Source organism: Centroberyx gerrardi, chromosome 18, assembly GCF_048128805.1.
Source record: "Centroberyx gerrardi isolate f3 chromosome 18, fCenGer3.hap1.cur.20231027, whole genome shotgun sequence".
NCBI classification, from domain to species: domain Eukaryota; kingdom Metazoa; phylum Chordata; class Actinopteri; order Beryciformes; family Berycidae; genus Centroberyx; species Centroberyx gerrardi.
In genome coordinates this window covers 16830445-16857598 of record NC_136014.1, presented here as the reverse complement: position 1 = coordinate 16857598, position 27154 = coordinate 16830445, and the positions used below count along the sequence as shown (strand labels likewise).

At 44.3% G+C, this 27154-nt stretch overlaps 2 protein-coding genes across 2 annotated transcripts; both read left to right on the top strand.

Moving 5' to 3' along the window:
- The first annotated feature begins 5369 nt into the window (after positions 1–5369).
- Positions 5370–12660, top strand: LOC139922027 (bromo adjacent homology domain-containing 1 protein). The gene is made up of 6 exons (XM_071912464.2): positions 5370–7137; positions 7963–8321; positions 8688–8847; positions 9438–9517; positions 10167–10258; positions 10650–12660. Exons 1-6 carry the CDS (start codon positions 5382–5384, stop codon positions 10837–10839), a joined length of 2637 nt encoding a protein of 878 aa, XP_071768565.2. The 5' UTR covers positions 5370–5381; the 3' UTR covers positions 10840–12660.
- A 5368-nt stretch (positions 12661–18028) lies between these two features.
- LOC139922009 (uncharacterized) lies at positions 18029–26502 on the top strand. The gene is made up of 7 exons (XM_071912439.1): positions 18029–18188; positions 22391–22594; positions 23349–23481; positions 24911–25012; positions 25525–25553; positions 25803–25829; positions 26228–26502. Exons 1-7 carry the CDS (start codon positions 18029–18031, stop codon positions 26500–26502), a joined length of 930 nt encoding a protein of 309 aa, XP_071768540.1.
- The last annotated feature ends 652 nt before the right edge of the window (positions 26503–27154 follow it).

Genomic DNA, 27154 nt, shown 5'->3' with positions numbered 1-27154 from the left:
AGATTCTTGTAGTCTTTTATCTCTCTTGATAAACCCCAACAAGCCAACGCCTCATGCTTTAGCAGCCTGCCAACCAGCTGTGACATGGAAAATGTAAAATAATACTCCTCAATCTGCTCCAAATGGGCTACCTTACCCTGCTGGTTATTTATTTTTTATTTATTTATTTTTCTGCCGGCATCACCCCTGGGTGTAGCTGAAAGTTGAAAGGGGGAAACGCTTGCAAACCGAGTGTATGAGGGATTAATTACAGGTGCTTTGCAATAGGCTGGTGAGACACGTATGGTTGTGTATCGACGATGTAATCAATTGATGTTTGATCCGTGCTGAATTGGGAGTTTTATTCTACAAGGTGTATCATGTTCAGTATAGACTGCTAGGCAATAGAAATAGTTTGCTCATATGGACTGATAGGCTAATGCATGACACTTGTATTATTAACTGTCCCATACAACAAATAACAGTAATATTCCTATAATATTCTTATAGCGACTGACAATGTGTCTGTGAAATTAAATTGTGAGTTTAAAGTGACCCTATCATATGCTATGACAATGTTTCTCTCCTATGGTATCTCTATGATATTCCTATAATATCCCTGTAGGAACCTAGAGTGTGTATTTGGTAATCAATAGTGAGTTTACAGTGACACCTGTCATAGTGGTATTTTTGTATCTCTTTATGGTGTTACTATCGGATTTTCTATGGTTGTAATTTTTTGCCCAAAGCAGCTTTGTTACACTTTAAAGTTTTGCTGTGATATTTGTATTACATGCTTCTAAAATGTTTAATATGATTATAATGGTTCTTTTTTGTAATGGATTGATGAGCCACAGAATTGGAGATTTATCCTATAAGGTGTATAATTTTCAATACCATTGATGTGTAAATAGTTTGGTTATACGGATTGGAAGGCTTGAATGAAACTTGTATTATTGACTAAAACCTTCAGGGTTTGTGTTGATGGAAGGTGCTTCAAATGTACCTGCTTTATCAGAAGGGACAAAGAAATTAGATTTTCTATAGATAATTATAGACCTTCATTTGTGGTTTGTGTGTCCTGGTTATGTTGTGGCCCTTTGCGTCATCTTCTCACATTTGGCTTACACTGTCCAGGAGTTTTGGGAAAGTCTTATCAGATCATGGGAACCTTGTGATCATCAAAAGAGCCTGATGTGCAGAGTCTGTGGGGCTGAGAGAGGAGCTGATGATCTATTTTCTAACCCATTAGAGATGGAGTGCAGGGTCATTGATCTTCTCCCTGTAAACGTGAAATTAATTTCTGAGAATCAGCAGGCCTAACTGTGTTTATAGAACCAAATTGCCATATGGCCAGATCAGTGTCATATGAGATAGTATCTTACAGGTTATTCCCACCTGCACTGATCAGCACTAACCCATGATTGCTAGAAAATTGCCTTCATGGTTTTTGGACATCACATTCATCATTTGTCCTCATTTTCCAGCAAAACAAACATATATTTCACTACAGTTGTCTATACATCATGATATAAGCTCAGTATCAAAATTAGAGTTATGTTTTTAAACCATAAAATATATTTGAACTGATATTAGGATTGGGCCCATATGAGAACCAGGGTGACAAAACCAGAATGATTCCCGTCCTCCACTGCTGCAAAAAAGATTGTAAGAGATTCTCTGTCCTTCACTTTTTTACTTTGATTTTTGAACCAGGCTGCTTTTGAGTAGAATATATTGGTTAGATTTAAGAGAGCGGCTGCTAGTGAACCTGTGAGTGTGGATTTCCATTACTGAAGGCATTAAGATCATTCATCTTTCAAATTCTGTGACAGAATGTGAATTGCTTTTCTTTATATCCAAAATTATATATAAAGGGAAACACCTCTGCATTTCAGGTTTGAAGTATATTGTTCCTATATTCAAGGACAGTTTAAGCCCGGGTCACACTACTGTTCAAATCTTGCCTGCTGAGGAAAGTAGGGACTAAGCGGCTGGTCTTGATTAAATGCTTGCTGTCCCGCGATGGGGCAGAGACGGGCCGTCACACACATGAAGACAGGGGACCACACACTACCTGATTTTGTCATTCAAAAACATTTTTCCAATCATCCAGAACAGTTTTCTGTAAATACAATTACAAAACAGGTGTTCTGTTGTTTCTTGCCTCATGGTGGAGAAGCTGCGGTTTACATTTACATTACAAATGTATTTTGAAGTTAAATTATGGGAAGGATAATACTGATGAAGAATTTTGTATGAGACTTCTTAAATTGTAATTGCATGCTTATGTGGATTGATCTGGGCACATTGCCATTTATACCACATCTATTCCTCCACATAAAATTGTTGAGTAACTTATTAAGAGTGGAGCAAACTCTTCTGATCTTAGCTATCGATGTGAGTTGTTGTTGTTGAAAGCGATTTCTCTTCTGGATCCTTCATTTTTTCTTTCCCCTGGAGCTGAACTCCCATTGGCTGTTGCCAGGATCACTCTCAGATTTCAGTCTTGGCGAGTCTTGGACTGATTTCACACTACATGAGACCGGCCAGATTGGGCTTAACGAAATCAAACACGTTTGAAAAACTCCTGTCGGGCTCTGACTGGTCCGAATCTGTCAGCAGGGCTGAGGTCTCCTGTCTTGAACCTGTTCACACTACAGGATAATCTTCGCCGACCGTCGGGCCGGAGTGCCTCCCACAGCCAGGCTAGTTTGAATGGTTGCCCTGCCCCTTAATCTGTGATATACAGCTCATACTGAATGAATTGGAAAACTTGAAAGAGGTTACTGTGACAGGACCTAGGATGATTTTTCTGGGGCAAAAGACACATTTTCTGGTTGTGAATTGATGAAGTTCAAGTTCATTTATTTATATAGCCTTTTATCACAAAGGATAGCATTACTATAATATAAAGCTCACTTGGGTGAAAATGTTCAAACTTTGATTCACAAAGTCAGTCTCTTATTCATTGTGAGTGGAGCAGCTCCAGGCTGGACATCACAGATTAGAGTTGCTGGGGTCTCTTGTGTCTCAAGTGTTGCTTCTGCACAAATCAGGACTTGAAAGGTGCGTACGCCACTTTCCACACAAAAGTTGGGATTTATAAAAAACAAATTTGACAGAATGTCCGTACCTCTATGGAAATTTTGACCCATGTGTACGCACATTTTGGACACACTGAGAAATAGTGACTCCCATGGCAAAGTGGTGAAATAAAGTAAATGTTCTAATGACCTTTAAATCAATTCCTTATGGTCCATATCAAATTACACAGACTTCTAATAATAATATCCCAGAGGAACATGCAGGCCTTAATCTTTTTTTTTTTGCTTTAGTGTAAAAGCTGTCTTGTTTGTCCAAAAAGCATCTCTTTTGGATAGAGTGAACCACATACTTAACATTTCACACTTATCATCTGGTAAAAATACTAAAATAAAAAAAACAAACACTTACCAGACTTAAGAAAAGTTTTTTATTCTCATATTCAGACTCGGGGTATCAGACAATACGTGCGACTGGTGGTGAAGAGGTGGCTGCAGAGGATGTCACTTAATACGCCACTTAAAAAACTAAAATTTTTCTTTTTAGTCTTGTGCTCCAACTGTGCCCTTTTCTCACATAAAGAGAATGTAATGGCAAGCACATTTACATGCATATCAATATTTATGAAGGGCGTTTCATTAACCATTTAAAGCTAATTGTGGGAGTTAACAGGATGGGACGTGAGGCTCTTTCACATGCACACAATTATAAATTGATTGGGATTTATAAAGGAAAAGTTGCATGTGCACGGTGTAGAAATCAGACAATTTTTTGCTGTACACACTTGTCCTCTTTTCTAGTATTATAAATGAGGCCCAATCTTTCTAGCTTTACCTACCTTTTTAATTTTCTTAACAGTTTACCCAACTTTTTAGGCTGACATACATCTTTATGGCCTAATCCCTTGTTTGAAATAAATTAGATTTACATGTGAGTGTTCTCCGTTAACACAAAAGTGATGAGTCTGTGTATGGGCATAAATTGCGTGGCATTATTTAAACGGTTCAATATGTCTTTAACTCATCCCTTGGTTGTTTATGTTGCAATATGATTTCTAAATTTGTTTTTGAGTATTTATTTTGTATCATAGATGCATGCATAATACTAAATTCTGTCCAAATAAAAAGGATATTTGGACATCGATTGATTTTAGTTTAGTTAAGTAATAAAAATGTTGTTGAAAAAGGCATTCAGCCGGCTTGTTTCTTTTATATCTTAAGGTACTCAGTTGATCTTAATACTGTAGCAAAGCCTTTTGAACAACATTTTTCTTTACCATTTCAGACTAAACAATGGGTCTTAACAGAATTCATTGTCATGCTGTTAGAAAGGTGTGCACAATAGGTGATAAGGCAAGGAGTGCAGCGGATGAATGACTGGCTCCATCGGTTTCCCCCATGCAGCCTCAAACACACACAATACCATTATCATGAGACAATCAAAAACAGGCATAAAATAGCTGGAGCTTGCCATATGATCACATAAATTAAATGTGACCACAAAACCTTTCTGCTGAAGCGGAATTACTTCCCATTAAGATTGTTTATCCACTAAATTTGAATTTATTCTTGTGTTTGACTCGCTATGCCAACAGTCTATATAAGCTAGTAGATATATTTTGAATGGCACCTAACACTATGCGCACCACTTAAAACTACTCGTCATCCTTTTTTTCTCATGCTTGAGTCTCATTGGCTTGCTTGTCTTCATTGTCTGTTTTGTATCTTTACCTATTCCACACTAAAGGAGTCTTAACAGATCTGTCTGGATTTAAGTCATGAAAATCCAAAATGTTTGAAATAATATTGATGGTCCCAAATGGATTGGGAGGCAAGCGTCCTTTTAACACTTCTCACACCACTTCCTGACTAGCTTTGCTGACCATCAGTCTTGACTTCCCAAAAACTCACCAGTCAGCATCGACAGCCTGATGTTGAAATCCAGTTGGGATGGCCAAAAACTTTGGTGCCTGCTGATCTTAATGTCTACTGTGTGATTACGACAAAAATTATATATCTGATGTTCAACATGTTTAGGGCTGGACTAGTTCAGCATGGGTCAATTTTAAAAGTTCTATTCATAAGTGACTTGGTTTAAACAATCTGACTGAGAACGCTTGTGAGGTTGGGGAGACACAAGAGAAAAGTTTATGGCAGATTTCAGTTCTAGGCCTACAAGGGCATGTGCCTCAAGTTTTGGTCATTCATCATGTTTGGGTTCTCTTTCCTTTTAAAAAAAAATATAAAGCATTAGATAATGTTCTCCTATTGACTTAGAGCATTTGGAAGACATGGTGAAACTAGGAAGAACTAACAGATTTAACCACTTTTTCTCCAGGCCCCGTGGGGAAGCATGTGATGACTCACGCAAGGCAGAAGGGTTCCCTCAGGCAGAGCCGCAGCACTGAGTGGTGGGACAGCTGCCCTCGTTGGCCACATGGTGGCAATATGGGCGGGGCCTGGCCTGAGCGCACACTACGATTCGGCAGGACAAAGCAGATAAGTGAGGTCGTCAAACAAGGAAAAGGCGTGGCCAAGAAGATGACTGACAGGAGAGGGAGAAGCTCGCATCAGAACAGAAAGCTGGACCGGAGGCGTGACAAGAAACGGGACAGAAAGTTGTATCCTTTGCGAGGAAGGGCTGGGAGTTCAGACGGGGAGGGGCTTAGCTGCCATGTTCTCCTCACCCGATTGGAGGAAAGTGTCCGTGACCAGGAGAGTTCTGAAGAAAGGGAGAGAAATGATGGTCGCCGAAAGTCGTCTCTCAAACCCAAATCCAGCAAAGGCAAAAGTGGGCGAAGAGAGATGAAGATGAAACCAAAAACCAAATCAAAATCAATTAGCCCAAGTCATGGCGAGTGCATGCTTGTCCCAGAACCGCGCAAGCGCAGACTAGCCTCTCTCAATGCCGAGGCAGTGAACAGTCTGCTGCTTGAAAGAGCCACTGACACACAGCCGGCAACCAAACAGGCCAGGAGGCAGCAGGAAGAGCCCACCAGTGGGGGGGTTTCCCTGGATGCAGATCCAGCCAGGAGTGGGGTTCCTGGAGGTTCTAAGGCCTCACGAGGCAGCGTCAGTAAAACCTCCACTTCTCACGAACCGTGCCAAAGCTCTAAGCGGGTCAAGAAGACCAAAGCCAACCGAGGAGATGCGGGAGGGGGGATGAGTCAGGAGAGTCTGGACGCCCCCGCCCCCAGACGACTGGCTGGCCTCAACGCTGCAGCCCTGCTGAAGCTAACCAGCTCCTCCGCTACCAGTAAACAGAGAGTCAAGGCTGCACCTACGGCAACTATCACAACAGACTGCAAGGCTCCTGCTGCGGCCTCGACCCCAAAGCAGTACACCAGAGTCAAAGCACCTAAAGGGCGCACACAAAAACAGAAGGGGAAGAAGGCGCCTCCCCAGCATGGTGGCTGCACAGCCTGCAAGAAGAAGGCTGACTTTGAGCCCAAAGTGGAGTGGGAGCCAGGCAGCTGCACCCACCGGCTCACCAAACCTGGCTACCAGTCACGCAGCATGCTAGCGTACCCACTAAAGCCAGTGAAGGAGGAGCAGGTGGAGACCGAACTGAGCCCATACTACTGCTGTCCCCCCGAGGGTTCGGTGGAGTACTGCCATCGCCTGGCCTTCTTCCTGGGCCAGCAGGCCTACGGAGACTCGGACGATCAGCCTCTTAACTCGGCCATGACCCCTGTGAAGCGTGAGTGCCTAGTAACCTCACCGTCCCTGACCCATTCGCACCCTCACACAGCTCTGACCCTCAGCCCCCACCCCTGCCTGTGCACCGCTGACCACTGCTTCTCTAGCTACTACGTCCACATCGCCCACCCCACACACACTGGAACAACGTCAGCGACTCTGGCCTCGCGACCTCTGAACTTTGCCCCTTCCACTTTGTGCCCTAATCGGATGTCTGGCTCCAAGCTGCTGGGTCCTCGGGTGAACCACGCCTCGGGACTGGCCCACCCTGCCTACTGCGGCTCGGTGGGTTCGCCCTGCTACAGCGAAGCCTGCCGAATCAGCGGCTACGCCTACAGAGCCATGCCTCCCGTCACCAGCAGGGGGTGTTCTTTCAGCACAGGATGCACTGGTTGCACACACAGCATCAAAACAGGTGAGTGGAAAATGGAGATGAAGATCGGTGAAATGCTTGATACAAAAAAAGTGCATAAGCTTACGAACCCTTTTAATGTTTGTAAACATAATTCAAATCCAAACACTTACTGGAGGCAGAAGGAGTCTGTGTGACCTATAGAAATATCCGTATTGACCCATGCCACAAGTTGTTTTTATTGCTTCAATAAATTGCCAACATCATGAAGTTAATCCAATACTGTTTAGACTTGCTAACCACCCACATCAGCATCTTTTATTAGATTAGTTGTTGGTTGAGCAATTGCCTCCATTAGTGTGACACTTCTTTGATACATTTGATACTTCATCATTTCTAGCCAAAATGAGGAAGCATAAAATTGTCAGTTTTCTATATTTGTAATTATGGTAAAAAAAAACACACTCACCCCAAAATTATACTTGGATAGTGATTGCTTACAGAACTTCACAGACTTGTGTTATTTGATGTCTGCCTCTAGCTTGTTTTGTGGTCCAAAAGTGCACACATTCTGTTTTTTGGCATGAGCTCTAAAAGAGCCCATCGCCCAAGGATATGACTTTGATGTGGTTTGATAAGGAGCTTCTCACCTGTATGTTAAATTTTCCATTGTGTTCTGTATCGTTGGATTGATGAATAACAAGAACTTTTGATAAAACAGGCACTTTGCGTAAATTTGTATTTAAGCAGATCTGCTTGGGAACTGTGCAATTTGTTCATTTAGAGGTTTTAGCTGTTTTTCACAGATCGGCCCGCAAATTGCATCTTTGTTGCTTTCTTTGTTGCTTTTTCTTACTCAAGTGTGTTTTTCTCCCTTTTCTTTTCCAGAGGGTTACTCCTCCCCTCAGGGTGAGCACAGCCCCTCCCTTCTGGTTCCCCCCACCCTGCCCATCTCCAGCTGCCCTCTCCCCAGCGTGCCCTCCTCCACCCAGGCTAAGCCCCACCTGCTGACCCCCCTGTCTGGGCGAGACCAGCCCCAGGCCAGGTTGAAGCTGGCCAGGGAGTGCCCACAGAGCACCGAGCCCTCCAACGGCTCCCTGTCCATGGGCCGCACCCAGCTGACCCAGAAACAGCCATCGCCCATGCCAAGCCTCAGCAGCACCAAACAAAAGAGGGTCAGCCGCCGGCGCGCCACCAATGGTTGGCGGCCTGTCGGAGTGCCCACGGAGAAGGAGGTCTTCATTGCGGTAGGTTATGCGTGAGAGAGTGTGTTTATATACGTGTGTGTCTGTGGGTGTAGAGTGAAGATGAGCAAGGGATTACAGAGCTTTTGTCTATGTGTCTCTCTACTGAGAGCTATTCCCTTTTATACCATTGCCACAGCCACCTGATAATACTCTGCTAGCGCACACCTTAGCATCCACTCAGCAGCTTGGTAGGAATTAAAAAAAGGAAATTTAGCTCTTGGGGGAAAAGATAATTGTGTTTTGACCACATAGCTCCATTTGACAGATTCCTTTTTGTCTTTATAATGAGAACTACGTCTGACTCTGTGGGTGTGTGTATGTGTGCGCGCGTACATGTGTGCATGTATGCGTTGCATGCTGTCTCAGGGGGAGGATGAGACGGCCCTGCGGCAGTGCTATGAAGGAGTGGAGAGGGATGGCGAAGTGATACGTGTCAGAGACACTGTGCTGCTACGATCTGGCCCCAGGAAGAAGTCCCTCCCGTATGTCGCCAAGATATCAGCGCTGTGGGAGGACCCCAAAACAGGTAGAGGAGGCGAGGTGGGGGAGGAGTTGGATGGATGGATGGATGTGGGTGGGTTGGACAAAGGGATAGATATACATTACCAGTCAAAAGTTTGGACACACACATTTTTCTTTATTTTCACTATTTTTCACATTTTAGAATAACAGTAAAGACATCAAAACTATGAAATAACACAAATGGAATTATGCAGTGACCAAAAAAGTGTTAAACAAATCAAAACTATCTTATATTTTAGATTCTTTAAAGTAGCCGCCCTTTGCCTTGATGGAAAGGCAAAGGCTTTGGAAAGAAATTCATACATAGGCATCAACTTCACTATTTATATTTGTTTTATATATTTAAGAAACAAATTTCAGGCATTTAAGCATAAGCCTTTAGATCAAAATGGCTTTAAGATATTGAAAAACATAGTACATTCAATCAGGCGTGTCCAAACTTTGGACTGGTAGTGTACAGGCAGATGGATGAATGGGCGAAGGGACATAAGGCACAAATTGTTAACCTATACCTACATGTTCATTGCTGTGTGTGTGTTTGTATTTGTGTGTGTGTCTGTGTGTGTGTGCTTGTGCGTCAATCTGCCGCCTCAGGAGAGCTGATGATGAGTCTTTTCTGGTACTACCGACCTGAGCACACCCAGGGAGGCAGAGATCCCAGCACACACTGTGAGGTGAGGCTGGAATTGATTGGAGCTGTGATTGAATATTTCCCAGTGTTTCTTAATTGCCTGTAATCCAGTCTTTCATCCACACACACACCGGCCTGCGAAACAGTAGAGAGGTAAAACAACCTGCTACAAAACTGCATATCGTGTGCGCGTGTGTCACCTTCCCAAAAGCAAATAATGTAAACAACTGAGTAAACAAATGAAGGATCAATAAACAAATATTGCAAACAAATGCAGTCATCGCTGCTGGAGACATCATTAGCATTCTTTCAGCAGCGCTGGAGCTGTTGATTCTAGAGAAATAATCCAGTTGGTAAGCTCTCCAGGAGAATCACAATGCCAGAAATGATGATATCTCTGCTACCTCTGTCTTGCACAAACAAGGAACATGCGAGGAATGCAATTTCACTGTTGGAAAGTCAACACAATCGAACACCACTCATGTTTCCAGTGACGACGGATGTGTTTAGCAGAGCAGAGACTTTTTTTCCCCCCCTTTGTTGCCGCATAGGGTTAGAAGCACATAGGCACAATCCTATTGCACACGAACAATTAAAATTCACTCTCACTGCTTGCGGTCGAACGGTGTTGTCGTTTCCTCAGTGTTTCCTATTGTGTTGATGTGCCATTCTACACCCACTGTTGGTTTCAGAATGAGATTTTCGCCTCTCGGCATCAGGATGAAAACAGTGTGGCCTGCATAGAAGACAGATGCTATGTTCTCCCACTAGCCCAGTACTGTAGGTAAGGACACACACACACACACACACACACACACACACAAAACCACAAACACAGACCTCACCACTAGTTAGCAGGATTTCTTCTCAAACGATTTGGAGTCTTTCCTTTCAATTAACACCTCATCTCCTTGAGACATGTGGAAGCCAGCTCTTTCTGGATATCGTATCACACATCGGTGACACTGCAACTGTTGATGAGTTCAGGGGAAACGGGGCCGTGAACGCTTGGTTGGAAGTGATTTGTGAGAATCTCAGTTTCGAGTTCAATTGCTTCATTTGAAGAGAGGTAGCTGCAAGATACATTTGTAGTGTGCTTGAGTTCACTGCAGATAGCAGAGACTGAGAGTGCCTCCTTTGATTTATCCTGTGTGTGTCTGTGTGTCTTGTGGTAGATTTTGTGCCTTGGTGAAGCGGCGTGCCGAAGGCGCCCCACCTGGCAGTGCCAGCATGGTGCCCTGCCGCCCGGACTTCGCCCCCCCCTCCCACCGCTGTGTGCCCACAGACGTCGACCCCGAGCTGGTGTATCTCTGCCGACACGTCTACGACTTCCGCTACGGACGCATCCTGAAGAACCTGCAGTAGGGGGCGCCACACCCGCTAATTAATCAACACGTAGCTCCCCCCCTCTGCGCAGGGGGGTCGAAGGACCGAAAAAACGGTGTCTTTTCTGCTGGGGACCTCACGAGCAGAGGGAAGGGGGGTGGGGTGGGGCAGGCAGAGGTTTTGGCAAGGGACCCATGAAGCAAAAAGTGTTCGTGACACATTATGAAGCACAGATCCCTTTAGTCGACTAAAGAGAGATTACAATGTGACGTGTGAACCCATCTCAGTCAGAGCACCAATTTATTCCTGGTTCGGAGGAGTGAGGAAGGGAGAAGTTTTGAATTCATTTATCTTCACAGATAGGATTTGTCAGCTTCCACAACACTCGGAGGTTACACGGATGCATTACTGAGCGTGTGCGTCCGTCCCTGCCAGCCAGAAATGCCAGAACGCCAGGCTGAACCGGGCTAACGTCAGGACCCGGTTTCCCCTAAAGCATCTTAGCACAGCAATCTTGTTTGTTCCATTTGTAAGCCAGTGGCTCAGTCTGGTGCTAAGGTGCTTTTGGGGAACAGAACGCTGTACTGTCAGCTCAAAGTTAATGGTGTTGAACCAGCCAGGGTGAAGGAGCAGCTAATGGAGAGTGTCATATTATTTCTCCTGATTTGAATTTGTCTCAGATGTGTGTGTGTGTGCGTGTGTGAGAGAGAGAGTGAGTGTTGTCAATGTGGATAAATGGATAAATATGGGTATGTGTGATGGTTATTCAGGAGGCTTTCAGGCAATCAAACCACACAAGCAGCTTTAGAGGAAGTGGAGCTCCCTCCGTCCTCTCTCCTGTGTGCCACAACACACTGACACTGACAGAAATACTTTCATCTCGAACGATGCTCTTTGCAACCTGAAATACTGTAACCTGACGGGGCTTGTGAGACACATCTTTTCCTTACCAAACTCAGCTCTAGAGCAGCGTTTCTTAAACTTCTGGTTGGGACTCCAAAAGCGGCTGCAAGCCTGTTTTATTTGGGGATGAACACACACATAACAAAAAGACTCTGGTGTGTTTTAATGAACCCAGGTTTCTTGACAAAGTTAAATTTCATCTCAGCTAGAGAAGAAGTTGAGGAAGCCTTGCTCTAGAGAGTTTCTCCCAGCGGTCCAGTGGAGAGAAACCTTGCTGAGGAGTTGAGATGCTCCTGCGCCCTGCGTTGGCCTATCAAGCGGAGGGCTGCTGTTCATTTCTTTTTTTGTGTGTTTTTGTCACCTCCGCTGTTCCCTGTGACTTGCCTTATGACTTGCAGGTAGAGCTTTAGGCAGCTAGTCCCACCACATAGAACGAGTAAGTGGTAGAACGGGCATACTGTAGTCCTCAAAGCAGGATTTTAAAGAAACACACACACACGTTAAGTTGTCGTTGCTGATAGACCGACCGACTGACTGACTGACTGATTGACAGCTATGACATGTGATCACTGGAGACACACATTGCGCCAGTCAGAGAACCGATCTCACCAAAACCATTTCTTCTTCTATGCTCTGTATGTACGCATTGCCTCACGGACGGTGCACCTTCATGTTTGGCTCTAGCTGCTCGCCTTGCAAAACCCTGAAAACGTTGTACTGCTGGGGAATGTCTGCTCTACCGGTTCTATTTCTACACCCACACCGTCCCGTCTCCTCCTCCTCCTCCTCCTCCTCCTCCTCCTCCTCCTTTGAAGCTCCGCCCCTCCCCCCTTCCTACACACACACACACACACACACACCCCACCCCACCCCAAGATAAACCAAAGGATGTCACACAAAGCAGAGTTCCTGTCTCCTCCCTTCGCCCTTCTCCTCCTCAGCACTTCTCCCTTGTTATATTGCACTAATCCATTCCTTAATTACAACATTGATGATTGTGTTCAACTTTTTATTTTTTTTCCCCAGCTACTAATATTATACTAGGGGTGGGGAATACTGTGTATCATTCATGTCTGTGTGTTTGGTAGAGAATGGAAGCAGTAAGGCTGTCAGGGCTGCTTTGTCAGTGCGTACGTTTTGTATATGATTTCTTTCACCAGTAGAGGAGAAGGCCGGTGTTTTAGTCCCGTTACCCGATGCACAACCTGTTATATCCCATGGAATATATATGTTATTAGAGTCATTCCTGTTTGATTTTGGATCAGCTCTGACATACCCATATAAATATACAGTATATATATGTATGTACCCACACTGTTAATGTGATCCAGACTGCAAAAGGCATCTGGATGTAGGCCTGACTCGCTGCGCGGACAAACGTAGCACCATGTTAGAGTGTGTTTGGATTGGGGGGGGTGGGGGGTGGGGGGTTTGGGAGGATTCGGGGGGAGGGAGGGGTCTTTTGATACATTATTGAGATGTGGTTGGTTTCCGACCACAGTCATTCAGCATTGCCTTTTAACCTGCAAGTGTTTTACTGTCACGTTCAGTCAGAAAAACAAGTAGTGTTGGAGTGTGTGTACCTTTAAAAACAAAAAGAGTACCCGATTGCTTTCCTATACAGCAAACGTCCTGTTCTTCGACATTGGATAAGCCGTAAAAGTTTTGAATCTTCTAAAGCCATCTTTCCCTTTTTCTCCATTTGAACAGCGTGATTCACAACCCAAAACAGCAGCTAAAAACAAGCTCTAGAAATCTTAGGGTTAAAATCAAAACCTGACCATTGGGTTATTTATTTCTATTAATGCCCAGATTCTTCAGAGAAGTAATATATATTCTCCTACTTTACAATTTCTCCTTATTAAGAATATTTTATTATGTCAATTTCCTAAGATGGCATATGCAATATATTTTTAGAGTTACTATTTTTGAAAAGTGAACGTAAACAAATCAAGAAAAAAATAATATGAATTATTTTTTATTTTATTTTTAATTAGTTTTGGATTTAAATCATCACAATATGAATTGAGATTTGACCAAATAGAACGATTTAGAGAAGGAGAATGGGTAGTTGAAACCACTGTGTGACCTACAGAGGTTGCGGATGTAGGCGGTGGGAAACTCCCTTCCAGGCGATTTCTAATGAAGTGTACATATCTGAACCCTAACCCAGGAAGCACCGGGCACTCTTTAAACAAGCAGACAGCCAATGCACAGTGTAGTATTTTTGCAAGATCTGTAATAATTATATTTAAAGTTAAAAAAAAATATTTAAATGGAGTAAACAATACGATATATTAAGATTTCAATTTAACTTATTTGGAAATATTGTGTTTAATTGATTAAAAAAAAATCCTGTTTCTTTGTGGTCCAGGATAGAAACAATTTCTGTTTATTTGTAACTTATGAGTTTAGAGATTAAATGATTGAGTGGCGGTTGACAGAGATGTAAATGTTACTAGTTTGTATAATTAAGAGACTTGGTATCAGGGGTGGAGACCAGACCAAAGCACACCCTGGCAGACAGGAGAGCAGAAGTGGCCACTAATCACAGAATTGGGGCCAGATTTGATCAGTTTCCCCTAACAGATTTAACTTAGAAATGCATAAAAGACCAATCTGACCCAAGATCTGTGGGAAGAGACGACTTCTAGTTCTCCTGCCATCCTGACTGACCTTAAGTATGACGTTTGGGAGATTGCCATGGCGACATGGTCACCTGAGCCTTCATTGATTTGTCCTATTAGTGGAGAGACACTCTACACCTGAGACAGGACAGGACGTCCTCTTGGCTCCAGGTAGAAGACGCCCTCAGGCGCTGATCTAGGACCAGTTTTCCCTTGCCCAAATTCAGACTCATCATCATAGAGGCAGTGCTCAAAACTGACCTTAGATCAGGACCTGTTGGCTATTTCTACTTGTAGGGGCCTGGGCTGTCCATAAAGTGTCAGGAATTATCCAAGTCATTAGCATTGCCTGTTTTTCAGTGGGCTGGAAAAAAATGACAAGATTGTAAAATCATTAATTTGTTAATTAAATTTGCTGGATTGCCTCTCCCACCATCCAAATCAGTTGGCCACCATTGCCTTTCTCCCAGATGTGCATTGACAGTATTTGGCCCCTAGAGGGCAGGAATCCTATGTCTGCAGAACGGTCCCATGGCCACGTCCCAGTGCTCTTCACCAGCTTCCTCTCCTTGTCTTCTTTCCTTGACTCCTTACCTTATGGCTACTGAGAGAGGTGTAGGACAGAGATGTAACCTACCTTCCTTGGAAAGAAGGCCTTCTGGAGATGAAGGTGTGCTGCTCCAGAGCGCAGTCGGGACGTTGCCATGAGTCTTCCTCCCGAGCGCCGGCCCGGCCCGAAACAAGCATGGGATAGATTGTATGTTCTTATTTACATTACCTAATTTCCTAGCAGCTTTGCATGGACACAGTTGCATCCTTCGTTGCCATGAGACGGGGACAGACCTGCGCTCGGGAGAAGACGGTTTCTGTGTATGTAGGGTTTCCACTGTGGCGGGGGTCAAACGCTTCGCGAACTCTGACCTTAACTGATGCTACCCAGGAAGTGTGTTCACTCCATGAATCAAAACAAAGCACCCAACCAACCCATGAGATTCTGCTTTCTGTGCTCTGTATTGATGCTTATTGTCGACATATATTTTGATATATTTGGAAAAACGGGGGATATAAAAAGTCTAGATATTTTTGGAGTAGAGAAACAATGTGTGTATCAGATTATCGTCACTTTGTCATGCTCTCTGAAAATCTCTTGGATTTTTTTGGAAGAATTATATAACATCCCTACTGATTTAATGTTCCATTGAAAGAATATTTATAAATTTTAAGTCCTTTGTGAAAATCCTGTGTGTGGGTTTTTTATTTTGAAACCTTTTCCCTATACAATTACTGGAGTGTATTTTGATGTGAAGTACAGAAAATGAAAATGGTTTTGTGATGGAGAGAGAGAGATAGAGTCAGATAAAGCTCTGGCATTAATGAAACTTGCCTGACATATTTTGGGCAGCAGGTTGGTTACAGAGGTTTCCTAATACAGTGGTTCTCAAACTGTGGGTCAGGTCCCCCCAGGGGGTCGCGAGATGATTTATGGGACAGGGAAAAAAAACGAATTTCTACTACAGATTTATTACATTTTTCTACAGGTTTATTATCATGTGTAATTTGTCTGATTTTTCTCAAATTTTTTCTTTTTTCTTGTTTAATACTGAATACATTTCAGCCTCTCGGTCTCCTCTGATGATCAAATGAAATTACCTGAACTTGTTCGCCACTCTGCATATACACCCTGTGATGGGGGTCACCAGTAGGCATTGTTTCATTTTAAAGGGAATTTGAGAACCACTGGCCTAATAGTCAAACAGTTGCTGGTTGGATTCCTACCAACATTACGGCCCAGTACTGCTTAAACATCCCTGCACAAAGGCATCTTACTCCAGTGTATGTACCAACCTGCTGCAACAATGTGTTTTCTTATCTAGCCAACATTACCTTAAGTCTGTTATAGTGTGCAAAGGGCAGCTGCTCTCACTGCATGTGATCAACAGGAAGGAAGTTTCCCCCAGCAAGATGAACTCGAGTCTATCCAGTTATGCCACTCAGTCTCCACAGGAGGTCAGTAGTGAGACAGGAGGTGCAGGTCGGGGTCAGACCCTCTCTGACCTCTACACTGGTGTAAACAGGGCATGCAAGGCCATATGTTCATCTTAATATAACAGAGGTCAAGTTAGGTTTCATCCCTCTGCCCCTTCTCTTAATCTCATTTTCTGTGGTGTTTTTTTCCCAGCTCCCCTCTCTTCACATTCTGTTTCTCTCACCCTCACTCGTTCTCTCTTCTCTGTCCTGTCCTGTCCTCTCAGCGGAGTCATCGTCCTTCTCTCTGTCTTTGCTCTTTATCCCTGCTCAGGCCTCGGGGCATTAGGACTGTCCAGCACACACACACACACCAGACACTAACTCAGCTCCCAGTGTCCATTACACAGGGATAAGAGTAGCCAGAGTAGACTCAGTGTCTCATACATTATAACTACACACTCAGGAAAGCATTACGGAACAGTTAGAAGACAGTAAGTGGGTTGTAATTGTACTTGAGTTGCAATTCAAGGGAAGGATATGTAGTTTTTGGCTAGTATGATTTCAAATTGACGGTGACCACGTAAACACACATAAACAGACAAACAGACATGCTGTCTCTGTTTCTCTGACACTCACACACATACACATACATACAAAGACAGAGAAGGGAGTACGATTGGGTGAGAGAAGAACAGCATGTGAAGAAAGGGTAGTAGGGAAAAAACATGGGAAATGAGATTGGGAGAGAGGCAGAAAGATGAAACTACCGTCTTTGACTGATTTGAATTTATGATTTCGGGAAACTAGGAAAAAAAGGTTGTGGACAGCAATTTGGGACAAGATGACTTCCGCCATACGTGGCCAGAAAGCTTTGACAGGTCAGCAAATGGAAGCATCTGGCAGAGAAAGAACCAATCCAGCGAATGCGAAATAGACAGAAAGGCAGCTTACACCGGGGAGACCCTGACACAACAGACTAACTGGCTTTTCATCTGCTCCTGTTGTCTTTCTCTGTTGGTCTAATTACCACGTCCGGCTTACTGTCCCCTTGATGACTGTAATTAATCAAGTTCTGCCCCCTAATCTCTGAATCTCATCATCCTTACAGTACACCAGGGCCGGCCACACCGGATGGTAGCCTGATGTAAGCTCTTTTGGGGAGTGTAATTGTGTGTGCGCGTCTGCAACTTTGCATGCAACAGCAAATTGAATAGTCCCACCCTGCTGTTTTTTTTGGTCAGGAGTTATAGGAGTGTGTTTTCTCAGTGCACAGGTCAGTAATTGTTCCTCATAGGTTTCCTCCTTCAGGCAGCAGTGGTATGCTTGGAGGCAGTACCTCTCAGGAAGATATTTTGGGCCTTTAAGGTGAAAACTGTAGTTTTTCCCCTATAGGAGGCATCCTGACCTCTGTCTACGTACACACACACACACACACACACCAGAATCCTCTCCTCCTCCCTCACAGTCTTGTCCTCCCCTGGCTGAGGGCTTCAGATGGCTTACCAGGGCCTTAATCTGTCCTTCGAGTGACATCACCCCCTCTCCCTGCATGCACTCCTTTCCTCTGTGGGACAAGGGATGAGAGAGGGAGAGGGAGGGAGGGAGGAAAAGGGAGAGGGAGAGGTAGCCACTAGTGGTTTAGGGAAGGTGACTTAGCTGGAGTGTCAGCAAAGCGGACTTAGTAGGGAGTGGGTAGGATCGCGCGTACACAAACACACACAGTCGGGGCCATGGCAGCGGGCGCAGCGGAGAGGGACACACACATGGAGGAGCTGCTGGACCAGGGTCTGGGCATGGAGGAGACGGCCCACGACCTGCTGAGGAGGCCCTCGCTCAGGGAGATCTACCACAGCGACACCCTGCTGGCCCCCGACACCGACTTCATGATAGGTCAGTATGAGGTTACGAGTTACTGGGGACTGGAGAGCCGAGGCGGGGAGAGTTTGTGTGGTGCAGTGCATGCAGGAGAGGGATTGTATCCACGTTTTGTAGTGTATTCTTCTTTGTCATTGACTTTAGAGAGGAAAAGAGGGAAGTGTGTATGTGTGGTTTGCATAGAAGTGCAAGTCTACAGATTTGTTATCACTTCAGAGTCGGCATGATAAAGAAAAAGAGAAAAAGAACAGATGAAGGAAGTTGAAAGCTGTAAAAGAACTAAAAAAAAATAAATGCAAACCCTCCGCATGTACGACTCACAGACTAACATTTTACCCATTTTCCCCGGTTATGTTAATGTGAATAACTGGAATCCGAATGACTAATGAGATGGTCTGTGTTCAATTTGAGTGTGGCTGAACTTCTGAGAACTTTTGAGAGTCTAATGGTCTAATGGGTGTGTGTCACTGGACCTCATGCTGTCACACATGAGAGAAATTATAACAGGTTGCTCTCTGGAGAGATTTTCTGCTCTTCTGAAATACATAGACATATCACTGTTGTCATGCAGAAACCTTGTAACTCCAATTTTGGTGATATTCATGTTTTAACGTCAATTGAAGGATTATACAGTCTATGGGTTGAGAAAATACTATGACTTTTGGACTTATGAAACCCATTTACAACCCAGAAATGCATAGACACCAAGCTAAAACAAGGCTATTTTTTCTTTGTTACTGAAAAGTTTACATTTTGGAGATACGAGGTTTTCACCTGGCAGCAACGATATGCTATCTTTTATTTAATATCACAGTTTAACCCTAGCAATGCTGGTCCTGAACGGGCAAAGTTACATTTCAATCTCTCTTTCTGCATATCTGCTCTAACTTCTCACCTCCCACGCAGTGTTTGGGGCTGTTATGGAATGTGCCTGGGCTGAGGAGATTTAGGGAAAAGCCCTGTCCCCTCAGGGATATTGGTATCAGTGGACTAATATGTGAAGGATTGCCTGTGTACACGTGGCCTGTGTGTGTGTGTCAGCATGCAGGGTGCTGATATGAGCAGACAGATGCTCAGGAAACAGAAACACCATCTGCGAGCAGAGATTAAAACACTCTCCGCTGCTTCTCTGTAGTTATGCCTTAATGTATTTTCAGTTTGCACATACTGTATGTATAATAGGCATCTGAATATTCAAAATGTAAGCGCTGTTCTGGCTGTGTGTATGAGTGTGTGTGTGTGTGTGTGTGTGTCGGAGAATCAGAGAGAGACAGTATGTATGTGTTTTGTATGTGTGTTTACATTTGCATGAAAGGCATCCAGGGAGCCTGTTCTTTGTACAGTTGAGTTAGTGCAGAGATTGAGCTTTGGGCTGCTAATTCCCTTTTACAGCACTGGGATTACGGGCTATTCTAATCCCAATCCCATATGGGGTGTGTGGAGGTGGCACGGGGATGATGTCACGGCCAGGACAAGAAGAGGAACAGAAAATCAACAGGCCTACAAAGAGTCACAACGCCCCGTGAAAGAGATTACGGCTCGGCTGTATGGATGATTATGCCGGGAGTCTTCACCCACAGCAGATCACTGCTGTCAGGCTGAAAACCTTGTAACTCAAAACAGTTCAAATTTTCAGAGAGAAAAAAAAAAAAAAATTTATCACTGACATTTTAGCATTTTCGAAACAATACAGCAGGTTTTATAGGCACTGAATTAAGAAAACTGAGGATCACAAAGGAAATACAAAGATCTCAAAAGAAACACAAAGGAACATGGAGACTTTCAAAAGATAGAGCAACAATGGAGTGGCAAGGTGTTGACATGAGAGCATTGATATAACCAGGGGGATATTTGAGTTGAATGCTTCCCCTTATTGACACGCAGATTACGCAATTCACCCCCCCCCCCCCCCCCCCCCTTTGCTCATAATCGATTTTAGCTGAAAACTGCTGGGAAATAATGCTTCATCTCCACATCACTCTCTCTCCCACCAGAGAGCGCATTTCATTTCTGTTTCAGTTGCTTTACCTGAAATAGTTTTGAGGCTGGTCTCACATGTTGGTTACAGTACAGTACAGTTTACGTAATAATTGACCCAGCATTGAAACTCTCATCATTAAGGTGAATGAGAGGCTTTGGTGTTACAGCCGCTACAGTATAGCTACAGTACAGCATGCGTTGGTTTTCTGTCTGTCACTCACAAGTCCTTCCTATTAGTTAGAGTGGCTTGTACTGTAAACTAGGAGGTGGCTATTATCTATGAATGTACAAGCTGTTTACTGGAGGACAATGCAAGGACGGTCCACATTTCAGGTTCCTGTCTCCTGTTTTCTCTCTGTTTTACATCTCTCTCTCTCTCTCTCGCTCTCCCTGACATGGGGCTTATGTGTGGGGGTGGGGTCACTTGTGCCAAAGAGGCTCAGTCTGAGGGATTATCATTGTACTCCGCGCGCACACACACACACACACAAACACAAGCAAGTACACACACACACACGTGCACACGCAATTTAGGCTGAATTGGACGACTGCTGAGTTTTTAAGCATTATCAACCCCTCCCCCCACTTCTATACGCACACACACACACAGCCACACACACACACACTCTGGGCGAAAGGCTTTAAGCGCTGTCATACACATCACCCCGTCCCATAGTGTCAGGCGACCACCAGGAAAACGTGAGAGGATCAAAGGGGAGAGGAAACGAGAGAGGAAAAAACAAAAGAAACGCTCCTTCCTCCCTGCTGCGCTGGATGCTGGAAACAGAGGGTGACAAAACACCAGAAGAAGAGGCTCTGTGTCTGTGTGTGGTGTTTTACTGTGTGTGTGTGTGTGTGACACAACTGGAGCGAGGCAGATGAGATCTTAGTGGACACCGGCCAGTGGATCAAAATCACCCGCCGTGGCTCAGATGGAGGGAGAGCCTGCCCATCTGACAGGAGCCAGAGGAGCCAGAGGAGCGAAGAGGAGCGAGAGGTTGTGTTTGCGAGAGGAGAGGAAGAGGAGGAAGACGTCCGGGACGGGGGAGGAAGGGCCACCCGCCCCGCCGAGGCACCCAGACCCCTCATCAGCACCGCTCGCCGTCTCCCACGGTACTCCAGCTAGTGTGTCGTCAGACCGGTGGTGATGGTTGGTGTTGATCTCCAGCAGCGCAGAGGAATCTGGTCAAAGTTTAGGGCAGAAAATGAATGAAAGAGGAATTTAAAGTGTGTTAATGGCAGTTGGAAGCGTTCGGGACACCGTTGTTTACATGTTGCTGTTTGATGGTGGGGTGTGGATGATCCGCTGCGGCCAGCTGTGCCGTGACCTCATTAGCTTGGTTTCTACTACAGGCACGAACAGGGCTTATTCATTACTCACTAAATCCCTAAAAAAAACATTCCTCTGATTGTATTTTACATCTTGTTGCCAGAAGAGACGAGCCTTACAAGAGCCTTATACAGTATGGTGCAGTTTCAAGCAAGCAAATAACGCTTTCGCTTTTCGTTTTGAGCTAACCCTAGGCCCACTTGGCTTTGATGTGGAAAAGGGTGTTTTTTTTTTTCTTTTCACTCCTTTAGCAGCGCTTCTCATGCTTTACAACAGGCTTTCACAGAGGGGTCAGGTGAAGAGCACTTGCTTTGTTTGTGTCTGGAGGGTTGCTATCTTTTACACTCAAAAGATTTTCTGTTTCCAAACGGCCCTGTGGTTTCAATATGAGTCAACTGTGTATTGCATATTCATTTTTCACTTCTTGCTCTGTGTGTGTCTGTGTGTGTGTGTGTGTGTGTGTGTGTGTGTGTGTGTGTGTGTGTGTGTGTTTGTGGTTGAATCAATGTTCGGTATGTCTGAATCACTCTCACTCTCTGAAGCATCAGCTGGCTAACAAGGTCTTTCTGTCTGTTGCTGTGTGGGGTTTTTTGATTCTGCTGTTCACCATTGAAGTCTGCAAATCTAGATATGGCTTGGGGGCTCGTGAAACTACAAAGGACGCCTCAGAAGCCTTTGCTTTTATTCTCAATGGACTAAGACTGTATTTAAGTATGTCATTGATGAGGTTAGTTATGTTTAATGTCACTGAAAAGCATACTAAGTGAACATGGTCTGCGTCTGTCTGTCTGTCTGTCTATCTATCTATCTATCTATCTGTCTATCTATCTGTCTATCTGTCTATCTATCTGTCTATCTGTCTGTCTATCAGTACCTACATGTTTTGTTTGCTCTCCCTCCTTCCCAGATGACCGCAGCTCAGCAGCCAGCGGTCTGGATGTGGCTGACCGGCTGACCTATCTGGAGCAGAGGATGCAGATGCAGGAGGATGAGATCCAGCTGCTGAAGATGGCTCTGGCCGACGTCCTGAAGAGGCTCAACATCTCCGAGGAGCACCAGGCCGCCGCCGCCACCGCCACCGCCGCCGGCAGGAGAGCACCGGGAGCCAAAGGTGAGAGAGGATCTGTGCCTGCCTGCATGGAGTGCGAACAGTCTAGGCTTGCATAGATGTTTCATAGATGATTCATAGTAGACATACACACAGCTCATTGGCTGTGTATGAGCGCCTCCTGCTATCTGGTGTGCGTTTACCTCAATCACCTGTTATTTTCCTACCAAAATGGCCGTGTGGAGATGTAACAGAATACTATGAATAGACGTGGATATGTGGATACGGATTTGTGCAATAGCTTTTATGTTGTATATGGGAGTATGGGAGGAGGATTTTTAGTTTTTATGGTTTATTGCTTGCTTGTTTTGCTGCTGCAACAATTGATTTTCCCCCTGGTATAAATGAAGTAGGCCTATGTATGTCTATCTATCTATCTATCTATCTATCTATCTATCTACAAATACACGTGTGTACACCCTCACACATACAGTTATGTATGTAGACACACATAATTCCAGAAAATCAGGTTAGTTTCACATGGTCACACATTTGTATGCATGCAGAGACATGTGCACCCATGCCTCCAACCAACCCCCACATACACACGCATTCAAATTCAAATTCAAACTGAAATTCAAATTACTTTATCTTCCTCAAGGAACTTCATTTGTGCAGTGGTAAAAGAAGACAACAAACGGAACAGTCACAAGTGCAAAGAATTGAGACAAAACAGCAGAATAACCCCCCCACACACACACACACACACACACACACATCATACTCACCTCCTTGCCTTGTGTGTGTGTTGTCACAGCCAGGCCAGTGTCTCTGGCTCTGCCCTCCAGATCGCCCATGGCCTCCAACGCTGCCTCTCTGAAGAAGAGCACCACACTGCCCTCTACCGCCACAGCCAGGAACTACAGCTCCTCACCTACTCCCTCCAAGAGGTAAAACACTGGCTCTCCATCTGCAGGCAAGGGGTCATGAGATGATTTTGGTGGTTGTGAAATAATTTTACATATAGATATCTATGAGAATATGCAATATACAACTGCATTTTTATGGTTAGAATATTTGGACTAGATCATTTTTTTGTGAAATGGATATTTTGGATGGATAAGAAAATCCACCCACGTAAAAAAAAAAATCCACAAATGACTATTCCTCACATCTTTTACAGCACTCACCATTAAACACACGGTGCATGAGAGAGCAGCTGCATATTAATGGAAAATATTCTTATGGCCCATGCAGCTCACAATAGAATTAAAGGTTCAGTCTCAAATCTCAAGCTTCAGTCTCAGAAGCAATCAAAATACACGCACCATTATCTGGAAACACCGCACATGGACGGTTAATAATTATTCCAACACACTCTCCTTTACTTCAATGCAATAAACCAGCAAACCATTTCTGTAGATCTCTTCCTCCCAATTACCTTTCAAACGACTCTACCATTAGATGCCATTAGTTGGAGAGCAGATAGGTTCTCTCTGCGGTACCTTGGCGCTGTATTGCTATATCTGGGGTACGCCAATATAATTGCACAGAGAGAGCTAAATCTCCTATCACTTACAGCTCTCCGTTCAATATCATGATCAAGTGAGAAACATCATCATCGCCGTCATCATTAGCACCACCGGTTCATTTCCCTCCACTGTTATCTCTCTCCAGCTCTCTCCACTAATTAATCTCATCTTACCCTCTGTCTGTTTTCTCTCTCACCTCTTTCATCTGGCCTCTTTGCTTCTTGTCTTCACTGCACCCACCACTTGTTGCCTCCCACCTTTCTATCTTTCCTTTTTTGATCTTGTAAGATTTCAGAAACTTTTTGTGTAGCCTCAAACCTGAGTAGGCACATCTGTTTTTGTCTTTTTCCCCCCAGTCATCTCATAAATTTAAAGCCAAACATACCAGAAATAACTGACAGAAAACTTCTATTTTAAAGCAACATTAGGCGACTTCCAACTTTGGCGGCCCCAAGTGGCAACAGGAGATAACAGTTTGACTTTTTGGAAGTTTGAAGGACCTCATTACCCAGAAATCATGCAACGTGACATCAGTAAACTGCGCACTCTTCGGTGCAGTTTAGTGACTGGTAGAGGTGAAAAAAATATCTTTTCGCAGTGGGCTCAACCCTCGTTCGTGAGTCCAGCTCACTGTTGTTGAGGAAAAAATGTCCCACTAGTGACCATAACTCACACCAGAGTTTAATTTGGTCAAACAGGGTGACTCAACGCCATCTTGGTTAAGGGGGATGAGATGCTCTTCTCTGCTGCAGCCCTACTTCATGATTTAGACTGATAAAGATGGGTGAATTTTTACATAAAGAACAAAGAAGTAAGCAAAATAGAAAATGTCCTTTCTTCCCAGCAGTGCGGTGAGAAGCCCGGCAGGCAGTGTGAAAGACAGTCCATGTAAGACTGCCAAAACACGGCCCACTGCTGCAGCCCCTACCTGTAAGAAAGCTCTTGATAGGTAGGCTGCTGTTCCTGCATTCCTGCAGCTTTACTTGATACACAGGACTTCACTTTTCAGTCAACCAATCACCCTGGCTTGTGGATTCAGAAATTGAACCGCCATTTTTAAGTTATTGACAATAAAATGGGATAAAAGCTGGCAGCTAGTGTTAATGTGAAGCCCTGTGTGACAATGTGATGTGTACGCTGTTGTTGCGTTATCGTGTCTGCAAAGTGTAAAATTGTAAATGTCTGCTGAAGTTGTAGTTTAATATCAGCTGTGCTCCATAGCCTTTATACACAAAGTTGGAGACTTGGAGTCAGTCATCCCCCTGCCTTGTGCTAAGAGAATAACACTGAACAGTTGTATTGACGATTTTCATTTCACATTTACAAAGTCTCTCTTTGACTCTCTCTTTGTCTCTCACACACTCTTTCTCTCTCTGTCTGTCTGTCTGTATCTCTCTCTCTCTCTCTCTCTCTCTCTCTCTCTCTCTCTCTCTCTCTCTGTCCGTCTCTCTGTAACAGCAGCAAAGCCAAGGAGCCGGCAGTAAGTCTAGGTAAGAGAAAACACTTTCCATGTTTCCCCTGTACTTGTTTTTTCCAGTCAGTAACCGGCAGCATTGAGCTTCATAGGAGGAGGTGAAATGTGAAAACAGATGCTGCCCAGGTTGCAGCCGCTATAAAGTAGAGATAAATGATTTAGCACAAGACTGACATGGCAGTGGTATTGCGAAGCCTTGCTACACACAAACTAATCTGGTCTCTGTGTGTGTGTCTCTGTGTGTGTGTGTGTGGTTTTGGTGCAGGGACAAGACGAGTGACACACTGCAAAGGTAGGCTTCATTCCTGACAGTGTACCTATGTTTCCCATAATTAACTCCTCATTGATTCAATAGTGGAAGAAACATTTTGGTGAATTATCCTCTGCATCTGTACAGTAATGGAAAGTTTATAGGTTTATACAGCATTGCATTTGAACTGTTATTTTGTGCTCATCCTTCATTTTTTCCACATCTCACCATGACTTCTGTGCCTTCCCTCACCCCTTGCACCCACCTTTTGTCTGTTCTTCCCCGTCTCTCCTCCAAACCTGAACACTGTCTGCCCTTCTCCCTCTGTCCTCCCTCTGCTCCCTTCCTCCCTCAACTGCTGTCCAACCTCTCCTCTCTCTGTCCCTCTCACACACACACACGGCCACGCCCTCCTCCCCTCATTTCACCTCTTCACTTAGTGACTATGCAGATCTATCTGAGCCCCCTCACAAGAAGGACTGGGTCTTCTGAGACCGCCAAATCTGCGCCCACGGTGCCTGCCAACGGCGGGCCCATGGGCGCGCCTAGCACCCCTCAGGCGAAGGTGGGCACCAAACCAGAGATGAGGAAACGGACCCCGGCCTTCACCTTAAACCTCCAGAAAACCACGACCATCCAGAACACACCGCTGGACACATCCAGCTACAAATCCCCCCTCAAATCCCCCAGCCAGTACTTTCAGATTTGCTACTGAAGTGCAGGTTAGGCAGGTTAGGGGGGTGGGGGGTCATTTTGTTTCATCTTTGTACAACATTCAAAAGTAAGTCTTCCCCTTCATAGCAAAAAAACCCCATTTAATTGACTATTTTTTAAGGGAAGAATGAAGGGGAATATTTTACCTTCCTGCCATCCACCTCACTAACAAATCTGCCTCTCATCCATATTACATATAAAGACCTTCTTCCAGTGTTACAAAGCAAGAAATTGATTTTGAAATTGATTTTGCAGGTGAACTGTCCCTTTAATGTTGCAAGGATGTCATTTGTATGTTCATTTATGTTCTTAAATCTCTGAGTAAAGGCCAGTTACTACACCAAACTTGAGCCCAAACCCGATGACTGGACTCAGACTTCTTACTTAACTACTTGGGTTTTGGTCAGCCTCAGCTTCAGAAATATTGCTAAAAAAACACTACTATTAATTGCTGTAAGTAATTGTTCAAATGATCAGTAATTTGGGGATTTTGTTGGGTTTGTGAAACATTTTCAATGGAAAGTTTTCCTTTGTAGTGCGAGACTGTCAATACTGGGTTTTCATTTCATATTTCTGATTTTGATAGTTTGAATGTTTTAATGCATTCTTTAGCACCTTCATCTCCAGTGAACACAACATAGTCCTAGTTCCGT

Excerpts from the sequence above, each read along its gene's own strand:
- LOC139922009 (XM_071912439.1), top strand. The coding sequence starts at position 18,029 with ATGGCAGCGGGCGCAGCGGAGAGGGACACACACATGGAGGAGCTGCTG. Across the intron at positions 18,189-22,390 it reads CGACACCGACTTCATGATAG|ATGACCGCAGCTCAGCAGCC; the intron begins GTCAGTATGAGG and ends CCTCCTTCCCAG. Across the intron at positions 25,554-25,802 it reads GGAGCCGGCAGTAAGTCTAG|GGACAAGACGAGTGACACAC; the intron begins GTAAGAGAAAAC and ends GTTTTGGTGCAG.
- LOC139922027 (XM_071912464.2), top strand. The coding sequence starts at position 5,382 with ATGACTCACGCAAGGCAGAAGGGTTCCCTCAGGCAGAGCCGCAGCACT. Across the intron at positions 7,138-7,962 it reads CACACACAGCATCAAAACAG|AGGGTTACTCCTCCCCTCAG; the intron begins GTGAGTGGAAAA and ends TTTCTTTTCCAG. Across the intron at positions 8,848-9,437 it reads GTGGGAGGACCCCAAAACAG|GAGAGCTGATGATGAGTCTT; the intron begins GTAGAGGAGGCG and ends CTGCCGCCTCAG.